Source organism: Chiloscyllium punctatum, chromosome 10 (assembly GCF_047496795.1).
Source record: "Chiloscyllium punctatum isolate Juve2018m chromosome 10, sChiPun1.3, whole genome shotgun sequence".
Lineage (NCBI taxonomy): Eukaryota > Metazoa > Chordata > Chondrichthyes > Orectolobiformes > Hemiscylliidae > Chiloscyllium > Chiloscyllium punctatum.
The window spans coordinates 118,125,288-118,137,512 of NC_092748.1; the positions used below are offsets into that span (position 1 = coordinate 118,125,288).

The 12,225-nt window shown below is 48.7% G+C and overlaps 1 protein-coding gene across 2 annotated transcripts in view; it reads left to right on the forward strand.

Annotated features, from left to right (window-relative positions):
• The window catches only part of tmbim1a (transmembrane BAX inhibitor motif containing 1a), a 70,343-nt gene extending 58,828 nt beyond the window's left edge, over positions 1-11,515 (forward strand). For both annotated transcript variants that reach the window (XM_072580036.1, XM_072580037.1), the window contains exons 8-12: positions 840-877; positions 5,633-5,720; positions 5,839-5,934; positions 7,685-7,738; positions 8,506-11,515. In XM_072580036.1, the coding sequence (XP_072436137.1) occupies positions 840-877; positions 5,633-5,720; positions 5,839-5,934; positions 7,685-7,738; positions 8,506-8,649 (420 nt within the window). In that variant the 3' untranslated portion in view covers positions 8,650-11,515. The remainder of the gene's footprint in view (positions 1-839; positions 878-5,632; positions 5,721-5,838; positions 5,935-7,684; positions 7,739-8,505) is intronic.
• The last annotated feature ends 710 nt before the right edge of the window (positions 11,516-12,225 follow it).

Genomic DNA, 12,225 nt, shown 5'->3' on the forward strand with positions numbered 1-12,225 from the left:
GCAGTCCATGTGCTGTAGACAGACCCACAATGCCCTTAGGGAGGGAGTTCCAGGATCTTGACCCAGTGACACTGAAGGGGCGGCGATATATTTCCAAGTCAGGATGGTTTCAATGTGCGCTTGTGAAGGGTATTATGCTGTTTTATTAGTTCACATACAAAGGAGCAGGCCATTCAGCCCTTAGACCCTGCTCTCTCATTTAACACAATCCTGACTGATTCAGCACTTCCATGGTGTCTACCAGTACAATCCCGAGAACCATTTACCCCGTTAATAATCAGAAATACATCTCTATTTTAAATCTACCTAGTGACCCTAGTGACTGAGTTTGCATCCAAAGATTCTCCACCCTCCGAGAAAATAAAATCACATTTCTAACTCGGTGGAACACCTCCCCCCACTTACCTTTTAAAAGGTTCTAGACTTCCCGGACCTTCACTGCATCCAGCCTGTCTGTCCCTTTGTGTCTATGCCGGTTCTAGTCGAAGGCAGCACTGTCAGCCCAGAGTGGGAAGGTTGTTAGTTCAAGTCCCCACTCTGGATACCTGAGCACATAGAATCGGAACTGCCTCCCTCAGGGTGGATGACCTTGTCGATTATACTCGTGAACCTGATGGGCTTTTAACAACAGGCCAACAGCACGTGCACTGTCACTGATCCAGGCTTTCATTCCCAGAATCATTGATATGGATGCACTTTCTGACACCACCACCTTGGGCCATTATTTTGGTGTTGTCTGGAGTATGAGTGCAGTAACATTACCTTTCTGTCCCCTTCCCTGTGCTGGTGCCTGTCATCTCAGACTTACTGACACCCTCTCCCCTTGTTTCTCCACCCAGACCTTGGCTATGTCATATTTGACTGGAACAATTGCAAGGTACGTACAGTTTTGCTGAGTATACGACAGTGTGTATGAATGTGAATGTGTATGTGTCTATGTGAGGGCATCTGACTGAGAGAGAGAGAGTTTGCAAGTGTGTGTGGGTATGTACGACAGTGAGGGAGTGTGCTCGATTGTGTGTAAATGTGTTGGTGTGTGTATATGCGATGCCTTCCACAAGTGAATATCCTACAGAGGCTCATGTAAATGTGTAATTGAACAAGTTCCACACGTGTGAAAGCCTCAGTGCAGAGCTGTGGCCTGATTCTGTGATGCTCATTGTCAGTGATTCCCACCGAACACCGTTGTCTCACATTTCAATCTTACCGGAATAGAGGCAATGGGAGAGGGGCATGAGAAACCAAAGGCCTGGGGGAATTGGGTATTGGGGCAATACAGGCACTGGGGCATTGGGTCCTGGGGCAATACAGACACTGGAGGCATTGGGTCCTGGGGCAATACAGGTACTGGGGCATTGGGTATTGGGGCAATACAGGTACTGGGGCATTGGGTATTGGGGCAATACAGGCACTGGGGCATTGGGTCCTGGGGCAATACAGACACTGGAGGCATTGGGTACTGGGGCAATACAGGCACTGGGGGCATTGGGTACTGGGGCAATACAGGCACTGGGGCATTGGGTCCTGGGGCAATACAGACACTGGAGGCATTGGGTACTGGGGCAATACAGACACTGGAGGCATTGGGTCCTGGGGCAATACAGGCACTGGGGGCATTGGGTACTGGGGTAATACAGGTACTGGGGCATTGGGTATTGGGGCAATATAGGCAGTGGGGGCATTGGGTTCTGGGGCAATACAGGCACTGGGGCATTGGGTATGGGGGTAATACAGGCACTGGGAGCATTGGGTACTGGGGCAATACAGACACTAGGGCATTGGGTATGGGGGCAATACAGGCACTGGGGGCATTGGGTACTGGGGCAATACAGACACTGGGGCATTGGGTACGGGGGCAATACAGGCACTGGGGGCATTGGGTACTGGGGTAATACAGGTACTGGGGCATTGGGTATTGGGGCAATATAGGCAGTGGGGGCATTGGGTTCTGGGGCAATACAGGCACTGGGGCATTGGGTATGGGGGTAATACAGGCAGTGGGGGCATTGGGTATGGGGGTAATACAGGCAGTGGGGGCATTGGGTCCTGGGGCAATACAGGTACTGGGGCATTGGGTATTGGGGCAATATAGGCAGTGGGGGCATTGGGTTCTGGGGCAATACAGGCACTGGGGCATTGGGTATGGGGGTAATACAGGCACTGGGAGCATTGGGTACTGGGGCAATACAGACACTAGGGCATTGGGTATGGGGGCAATACAGGCACTGGGGGCATTGGGTACTGGGGCAATACTGACACTGGGGCATTGGGTACGGGGGCAATACAGGCACTGGGGGCATTGGGTACTGGGGTAATACAGGCACTGGGGCATTGGGTACTGGGTTAATACAGGCACTGGGGCATTGGGTACTGGGGTAATACAGGCACTGGAGGCATTGGGTGCTGGGGTAATACAGCCACTGGGGCATTGGGTACTGGGGTAATACAGGTCCTGAGGGCATTGGGAACTGGGCAATACAGGCACTGGGGCATTTGGTACTGGGGCAATACAAGCATTGGGGGCATTGGGTACTGGGTTAATACAGCCACTGGGGCATTGGGTACTGGTGTAATACAGGCACTGGGGGCATTGGGTACTGGGGCAATACAGGCACTGGGGGCATTGGGTACTGGGGCAATACAGGCACGGGGTATTGGGTACTGGGGCAATACAAATACAGGGGCATTGGGTGCTAGGGCAATGCAGATACTGTGGCATTGTGTACTGGGGTAATACAGCCCCGGGGGGCATTGGGTACTTGGGCAATACAGGCACTGGGGTTTTGGGTACTGGCCAATACAGGCACTGGGCGCATTGGTACTGTGGCAATACAGATACTGGGGCAATACAGGCACTGGGGGCATTGGCTACTTGGGCAATACAGGCACTGGGGGCATTGGGTACTTGGGCAATACAGGCACTGGGGGCATTGGGTACTGGGCCAATACAGATACTAGGGCATTGGGACCTGGGGCAATACAGGCACTGGGGGTATTGGTTATTGGGGCAATACAGATACTGTGGCATTGGGACCTGGGGCAATACAGGCACTGGGGCATTGGGTACTGGGGATTTGGGTACTGGGGCAATACAGTCACTGGGGCATTTGGTACTGGGGAAATACAGGCACTAAGGCATTGGGTACTGGGGTAATATGGGTTCTGGGGCATTGGGTACTGGGGCAATACAGGCACTGGGGGTGTTGGGTACTGGGGCAATAAAGGCACTGGGGGCATTGGGTACTGGCGCAATACAGGCACTGTGGGCATTGGGTACTGGGGTAATACAGATACTGGGGCATTGGGTACTGGGGCAATACAATACTGCAGCATTGGGTACTGGGGCGTTGGGTACTGGGGCAGTACAGTCACTGATGCATTGGGTACTGGGGCAATAGGTACTGGGACATTAGGTACTGGGGTAATACAGATACTGGGGCATTGGGTATTGGGGCAATACAGGCACTGGGGGCATTGGGTACTGGGGTAATACAGATACTGGGGCATTGGGTATTGGGGCAATACAGGCACTGGGGCATTGGGTCCTGGGGCAATACAGGCACTGGGGACATTGGGTACTGGGGCAATACAGGCACTGGGGCATTGGGTACTGGGGCAATACCGACACTGGGGCATTGGGTACTTGGGTAATACAGGCACTGGGGTGGTTGGGTACTGGGGCAATCTAGGCACTGGGGCCATTGGGTCTTGGGGCAATACAGGTACTGGGGCATTATTTACTGGGGCAATACAGGTACTGGGGGTATTGGATACTGGGGCTATTGGATACTGGGGCTATTGGATACTGGGGCTATTGGATACTGAGGGTATTGGATACTGGGGGTATTGTTTAGCAGGGGCAATACAAGCATTGAGACCGAGCTATCCATGACAGGAGTAACCAGAGGGACACAGCTTGTGGGTAATTAACAGGCACTGGGGGCGTTGGGTACTGAGGCAATACAGAGACTGGGGCATTGGGTACTGGGTAATACAGATACTGTGGCATTGGGTACTGGGGCAATACAGGCATTGGGGCACTGGAACGTTTTCCCATCACCTGGGGAAGGGAAAAGATTCGATGGGAAGGAATGCAGTGTTCTGGCAGCTGGTTTCTTGATTCTGGAGGGCTGAAAATGTGTTGCTGGAAAAGCGCAGCAGGTCAGGCAGCATCCAAGGAACAGGAGAATCGACGTTTCTGCTGCGCTTTTCCAGCAACACATTTTCAGCTCTGATCTCCAGCGTCTGCAGTCCTCACTTTCTCCTCGTTGATTCTGGAGGGGCCTGATTCCCTGCAAATATCACTGAGGATTGAAACCTCGCAAGGCCGTTCTGCTCCTCATTGAAATGAGAAAGTCTCTCGAGGCTGGGATCCTTGTCCTTCCAGCAGACTGGCTGACAGGAAAACTTCATCGCGGAGTTCAGAATCAGGAACGATCTTCCCAGACAAATACACCAAGGAGAAAGTTTCTCACAACAGCATGGTCAGGAAGTAGATGGACACAGTGAGCTGGCAACTGGGGCAAGAGTCAAAGTGAAAGATGGGTAGATCTGGAGAAACTCAGCAGAAGTTGTGGAGAGAGAACCAGTTTCACATCCAGTGACCCTTCATTGGAACTGATTTCATCAGTGTTCTGAAAAGAGGGAACTGGACACGAAACATGAATTCTGCTTTTCTGTACCCATCGATGCTGCCAAACCTGGTAAAAACAATGACTGCAGATGCTGGAAAGCAAATACTGGATTAGTGGTGCTCGAAGAGCACAGCAGTTCAGGCAGCATCCAACGAGCAGCGAAATCGACGTTTCGGGCAAAAGCCCTTCATCAGGAATAAAGGCAGTGAGCCTGAAGCGTGGAGAGATAAGCTTGAGGAGGGATGCTGCCTGAACTGCTGTGCTCTTCCAGCACCACTAATCCAGTATTTGCTTTCCAGCATCTGCAGTCATTGTTTTTACCTCATTGATTTTAACCCGACTGCGAATCCTCTTGCAAGGATGCCTGCCTTGAAGAAGTTTTCCTCCTCTCTCTACAAGAATCTCAGGGAGTCCCTCTCCCACTGCAACTCCCAGGTCATTTCCTCTGCTCTGAAGCTCTTCAACCATGTCGTGACTCTATGCTACTCTCTCCCCACCCCCACCCTCCTCTAGTTTATCTCTCCACGCTTCAGGCTCACTGCCTTTATTCCTGAGGAATGGCTTTTGCCCGAAATGTCGATTTCGCTGCTCGTTGGATGCTGCCTGAACTGCGATGATGCCAAACCTGCTGAGTTTCTCCAGCAATTTCTGTTTTTGGTTCAGATCTCCAGCATTTGAAGTTCTTTGTTTTATGGAACTTTTATTCTATGCAGTGAGTTGTTGTGATCTGGGAGGGTGTGGGCAGCAGATTCACCAGGAACTTTCAAAAGGTGGAATAGGAGAAATAGTTGAGGAGGAAGCTACCTGCAGCACAATGGAGGAAGAGGATTGGGAGAGAGGGTCGAATTTAATAATTCACTCAAGGAGCTGACACAAGTACGATGGGCCAAAAGGCCTCCTGCTGTACTGTTGGCTTTGATGTCGGGTACTTGGAGCTGATGTGAGCTCTGTCTTTAGGGTCTGTGTGGGTGAGTAACTTTTCATTCCTCTGTCCGCAGTTACTACAGCACCAAATCTGTGTTTCTCTGCCTGGGGATCACCGCCCTGGTGTGTCTTGGGGTCACCATCTTCTGCTTCCAGACTAAGGTAACCAAAGAGGGAGAGGGAGAGGGGTACAGCTGCTGAGGGTGAAGGGCTAGGTGGGGGGGGGGCTGTTGTGACAGGTTGTGTTGAGAATTAATAGCTGCAATGATTTGTGCTCCAGGTGGATTTCACCTCATGTGGTGGCCTGTTCTGTGTTCTGGGAATTGGCCTCTTCGTTGCTGGGATTGTAGTTACAATTGTCCTGTCTTTCAAATATGTAAGTAATGGCCAAAATTCTCCGTGTTTGTGTGTGTGTGTGTGTGTGTTTCTCTCTGTCTCTCTCTCTCTCTCTCTCTCTCTCTCTCTCTCTCTCTCTCTCTCTCCCCCCTCTCTCTCTCTCTGTCTATGTCTGTTTTGGAGTTTGAAGTTACTCAATTGAGGAAAAACAATAATCGAGGTGATCACAAATTGATAGATACTCAAGAGGAAATCAAGGATCACAGGAAAAACGCAGGAAAGTGGACATGAAGAATGTTGGTTCTGGATTAGTGGTGCTGGAAGAGCACAGCAGTTCAGGCAGCATCCAAGTAGCTTCGAAATCGACGTTTCGGGCAAAAGCCCTTCATCAGGAATAAAGGCAGTGAGCCTGAAGCGTGGAGAGATAAGCTAGAGGAGGGTGGGGGTGGGGAGAAAGTAGCATAGAGTACAATGGGTGAGTGGGGGAGGGGATGAAGGTGATAGGTCAAGGAGGTGAGGGTGGAGTGGATAGGTGGAAAAGGAGATAGGCAGGTAGGACAAGTCCGGACAAGTCATGGGGACAGTTACTGAGCTGGAAGTTTAGAACTAGGGTGAGGTGGGGGAAGGGGAAATGAGGAAACTGTTGAAGTCCACATTGATACCTTGGGGTTGAAGTGTTCCGAGGCGGAAGATGAGGCGTTCTTCCTCCAGGTGTCTGGTGGTGAGGGAGCGGCGGTGAAGGAGGCCCAGGACCTCCATGTCCTCGGCAGAGTGGGAGGGGGAGTTGAAATGTTGGGTCACGGGGCGGTGTGGTTGATTGGTGCGGGTGTCCTATGACTTGTCCGGACTTGTCCTACCTGCCTATCTCCTTTTCCACCTATCCACTCAACCCTCTCCTCCTTGACCTATCACCTTCATCCCCTCCCCCACTCACCCATTGTACTCTATGCTACTTTCTCCCCACCCCCACCCTCCTCTAGCTTATCTCTCCACGCTTCAGGCTCACTGCCTTTATTCCTGATGAAGGGCTTTTGCCCGAAACGTCGATTTCGAAGCTACTTGGATGCTGCCTGAACTGCTGTGCTCTTCCAGCACCACTAATCCAGAATATGGTTTCCAGCATCTGCAGTCATTGTTTTTACCATGAAGAATGTTGGATCAGCTATAATCCTGTTGAATAGCAGAGCAGAGTTGAAGGGCTGAATGGCCTACTCCTGTTCCCAGTTCTTCAGTTCTCATACTTAGGAACACAAGGAATCAATCTGCATTGATTGTAGCAGAATGGGAAGTCTCCTTAAGGGGTGTGTACAGTATGCTTGTGAAATAGTTTTTTTAAAAACAGAAATTGCTGGAAAAGCTCAGCGGGTCTAACAGCATCTGTGGAGAGACCCAGAGTGAATGTTTCGGGTCCTATGACTCTTCCTCAGTATGGTTCTGAAACCATTAACTCTGATTTCTCTCTGTAAATGCTGCCAGACCTGCTGAGGTTTTCCAGCAATTTCTGCTTTTGTTTCTATTTACAATATTAGCAGTTCTTTTGGTTTCCAAATTGTTTTTTCACTTTCTTTAAAACTAAGAGGAGGAGGTCCTGCTCCTAAATTATCCACAAGTTATCGTTACCTATAATTCCAAGTCAGGATGATGAGGGGCTTGGAGGGGAACTTGCAGGGGGTGATGTTCCCATGTATCTGCTGCCCTTGTCCTTCGAGATGGAAGTGGTCGAGGGTTTGGAAGGTGCTACTGAGGAGGTTAAATGCTGCAAATAATCCAAAATGTTTGTGTTCCGGCAGATTCCATGGCTTCACATGCTGTATTCTGCAATCGCAGCCATTGTTTTCACTCTGGTAAGGGATGTTGACTTTTATCAGTAAATCGTGTCCAGATCTCAGCTCGGCTGACTGTCGTGGCAGACTCTTGTATCACTAACTGTATCATTCATACTACAGAGTAAAGCTCTCTCTTCACTGTCCCCATCAAACCCTCACAGGACAGGAACTACATGGGGTTAGACACAGAGTAAAGCTCTCTCTACACTGTCCCCATCAAACACTCCTAGGACAGGGATAGCACGGGGTTAGCTACAGAGTAAAGCTCTCTCTTCACTGTCCCCATCAAACCCTTACAGGACAGGAACTACATGGGGTTAGACACAGAGCAAAGCTCTCTCTAAACTGTCCCCATCAAATACTCCTCGGACAGGGACAGCACGGGGTTAGATGCAGAACTCTACACTGCCACAATTTCTGGATGTGTGACTATGGCATGGCCATTTCCTGTTTATTTCAAAGACCGGTGTCATTTCACAGCAGAACAGACGTTAACAATTGCCTTGACTCAAGGTGTCACAGCAATGCAGAGCTGCTGTCCTCAGACATGGACACTGACCCCTCCTGGTGAAGCAGGGGAACAGTTTCCTCTCTCTCCGCTCCCTCAGTGTGGGGGTGGGAGGGTGTTGTGAGCCTTTTGTCTTGACGTCTGCCTTATCGGACAGCCTGGATCATTCCCACATGTCTGCTCCTGCTTCACCCCACCCACCCCCAACTTTGACCTTCATTAATCCTCTCTCTCTCTCTCTCTCTCTCCCTCTCTCCCTCTCTCTGTTTCTCTCTAGTTTTTGGCATTTGACACCCAGCTGATCCTAGGAAACAGGAAACATTCCATCAGCCCGGAGGAATATGTTTATGGTGCACTCCGTCTCTACGTCGACATTGTCCAAATCTTCATCCACCTTCTTCAGCTGTTTGGATCCAGATGAAGACACAAGGTGCAATCCTATTACAGGCACAACTCTTCAGCTTCCCTCCTTCTGTCCTTTCTTTGTACAAAATAACTTCATGCTTGTAGAATGTAGGAAAGACATTACCTTCAGTGCAATTGGAATCATCAGTCACGGACTCCCCCCGATCATCCACCCCATACCAGCCTGGTCTTGGAAATAAATCAATTCGAAAATAGAACCAAACCCACTGGATAAACCAAACAGGTCTGACAGCTCTCTCTGGAGCGAGAGTGACACAGTGAATGTTTCTGGTTAGAAATTTGATGAGAACTGGAAAGATGCTTTTAAAAAGTCAAAGCCATAGGAATAGTGAAGAAAATTAGATCCCCTACAATGTGGAAAGAGGCCCATTTGGCCCAACCAGTCCACACTGACTCTCTGAAGAATAACCCACCCAGACCCACTTCCCTCTGACTACTGCACCTAACACTATGGACAACTTAGCATGGCTAATTCACCTAACCACATCTTTGGGCCGTGGGAGAAAACCCATGCAGACACGGGGAGAACGCGCAAACTCCACAGACTGTCACCCGAGGGTGGAATCGAACCTGGGGCCCTGGCGCTGTGAGGCAGCAGTGCTAACCGTGCCGCCCCTAAAAGAGGGTTTGGAATAAGCTGAAAAGTAATTGATCAGAAACATTAACTCTGTGATTTTCTGTGCACATGCTGCCTGACCTGCTGAGTATTTCCTGCAGTTTCTGTTCATTTCAGACTGTTCGTTCTGTTCATGCTGAAGCATTCCGTAAGGATACATGATGATACTTTAGGATCAGGGTCTCAAAGCCGTAGCCTTCCAGGCAGCAGTGATCCCAATTGGCTTTAAAGATTTGGAATGCCTGCAGTGGGCATCTCAAAACACTGTAGAGGTCCCACCAGTGTCACCTTCACAAGATCCTCCAAATCCAAGGGCAGAAAAGGGAGTCTGACAGCAATATCCTCTCCTGCCATTGAAGGGACAGTCTATCAAAACCTGGGCTCCACTGGGCAGTACATGTCATTCGTGAGCCTGATCTGGATTCCTAATGAGACTGCTCGACTCGGACTTCCAAGAGGATGATAGGGAACACCTTCTAGACATCCTCAAAGCCTCCCTGAAGAGGCCAACCAGCCCGATGACACATGGAGACCCTAGCCGTGAATGATCAAAATGGAGAATGTTCATTTGGGAAGACCGCTGGGACAGCGAGAGACTGGCAAAGGAGATTGGCAAAAACACAGAGGAGGTACTGAGGGAGAAGTGTTTGTCTTTTCCTCAGTGAGTTGTAAATTGCCTGGAGGGGCGATTGAAGCAAAGTCAACAGGAACTTTCAAAAAAGGGAATTGGAGAAATGGTTGACGGGGGGAGTTTTGGTATAGAGTGAGTGGGGGAAATCGGCACGAACCTGATCTCTCTACCAAAGAGCCAGTATAGGAGTGATGGGTTGAATGGCCAGCCTGTGCAGTAAGAGATATTGATTGTTTTGTTATTCTGTGACTGTTTTGCTGATTTGACTTTCAGCTATACAACGCTGTCTATGTTTACCATAAAACTGTGAGTGTTTCACTCACTATGGTTTAAATCATTTACATCTGAACATGAGAACACAGTCACATGATCATGTCAGCTGGAAGCTTTGTTTCATTTTTCTGAATGGTGCAGATTAACTCTTCATCGGTACTTAGACAATAAATGCTGGCCAAAGCAGCTCTGACCACATTCCAACAATGCTTTACAAAGACCAGGAGGAGGCCATTCAGTCCCTCAAGCCTGTTACTCAGAACTGGAGGAGGCCATTCAGCCCCTCAAGCCTGTTACACATAAGTGGAGGAGGCCATTCAGCCCCTCAAGTCTGTTACACAGAACTAGAAGAGGCCATTCAGCCCCTCAAGCCTGTTACACAGAACTGGAGTAAACTTGAGGAGGCAATGGTGCCATGGTATAATCACTAGACTATTTAATCCAGAGAGCCAGGAAATATTTTCCAGACTTGTTTTTGAATCCCACTGCAGCAAATGGTGGAATTAGAAGTCTAAGGATGACCATTAAACCATTGTCAAATTTCAGGAAACCACCTGGTTCACCGATGTTCGATAAGAAAACAAACTGTCATCCTCACCTGGTCTGGTCTACACGTGACTCCAGACCCACAGCAATATGTTTGACTCTTTATTGCCCATCTCTAAGAGGGCATTTAATGATGGTGGATTCAGTAGTACCCCCCATCCTGGGAATGAATAAAAAAATTTAGCCCCTCAAGTCTGTTACACAGGAACAGGTGGTGGTTCAGCTCCTCAGGACTGTTACTTTTGAAATAAGAGACCATTCAGCTCTGAGTTTGTGATATAGGAACTGGAGACCTTTCAGCCCCCCCAAGCTATTCTACCATTCGGCAGGTCATGGCGAAGTATATCTCCATTCCATTTACCCAACTCTATCTACTATTCCTTGATTTACCTATCAATAAAAATTGATCAATTTCATGTGTGGAAATTTTCAGTTGACCTTCAAACCCCTCAAAATTCAGGGGGAGAGTGAGTTTTAAATTTCCACTCTCCTTTGTGTGAGTATGTGCTTCTTGGTATCGCTCCCGAATGACTCAGCTTGACGCGAAGATGTAGTTTCCGACCAGAGGAAGCGTATCTCCTGTGCTGAATTTTACAAATCTCATCAGTCACTTTAAATATCTCAATCAGATTGCATCTCAATCTTCCATACTGACAAAATCGCTCTGCATTGTTGTGTAAACATTATAATGAATTATTGCTGATTTACAATTTTATTTACCTGCTGAATGTTTACAACGTTTGTTTCAGTTGCTGTATTCTGTACAATATTGTATTAAAATGCTTTTGATTACAAGTTGCAGTCAAGTATGAGTGAGCGTTTTTAAATAGAAAAATGCTGGACATGGAAAACTACGAGAAGTTTTTAAAAGAATCATTCCATGGACATGCATGTTCTGATTATTTATTACCTGTCGCATTCCTAATTGTCCTGGACGATGTAGTAGTGAGCTGTCTTCTTCAGTCACTGATGTCCTTGCCGTGTGGAGACACCCACACTCCCATTAGGGAAGGCCTTTCCTCCATCATAAGATCAGAATGAAAATGTTTGCCAATGACTGCACAACGTTCAGCACCATTTTAGTGACTCCTCGATTACTGGAGCAGTCCTTGTCTAAATGCAGCGAGATAATATCCAGATTTGGGCTGTCAAGCAACAAGTAAAATTAATGCCACACAAATGCCTGATAGTAGCCATCAACACCAAAAGAGAATCTAACCATCTTCCCTTGACACTCGTTGGCATTACCGTGACTTAGTCCCCCACTATCAACCTCCTGGGGGTTACCATTGACCAGAACCTCAACTGGATGCACCATAGAAAACAGTATCTACAAGAGAGGTTGAGAGGTTAGGAACACTGCAGAGAGTAACTCACCTCCTGATTTGTGCCTTGTAGACAGGCTTTGGAGAGACAGGAGGGGAGTTACTTACTGCTGGACCCCTTGCCTCTAACCTGCTCTTGTCGATATTGTTTTTGTGACTGGTCTAGTCCAGCTCCATCTT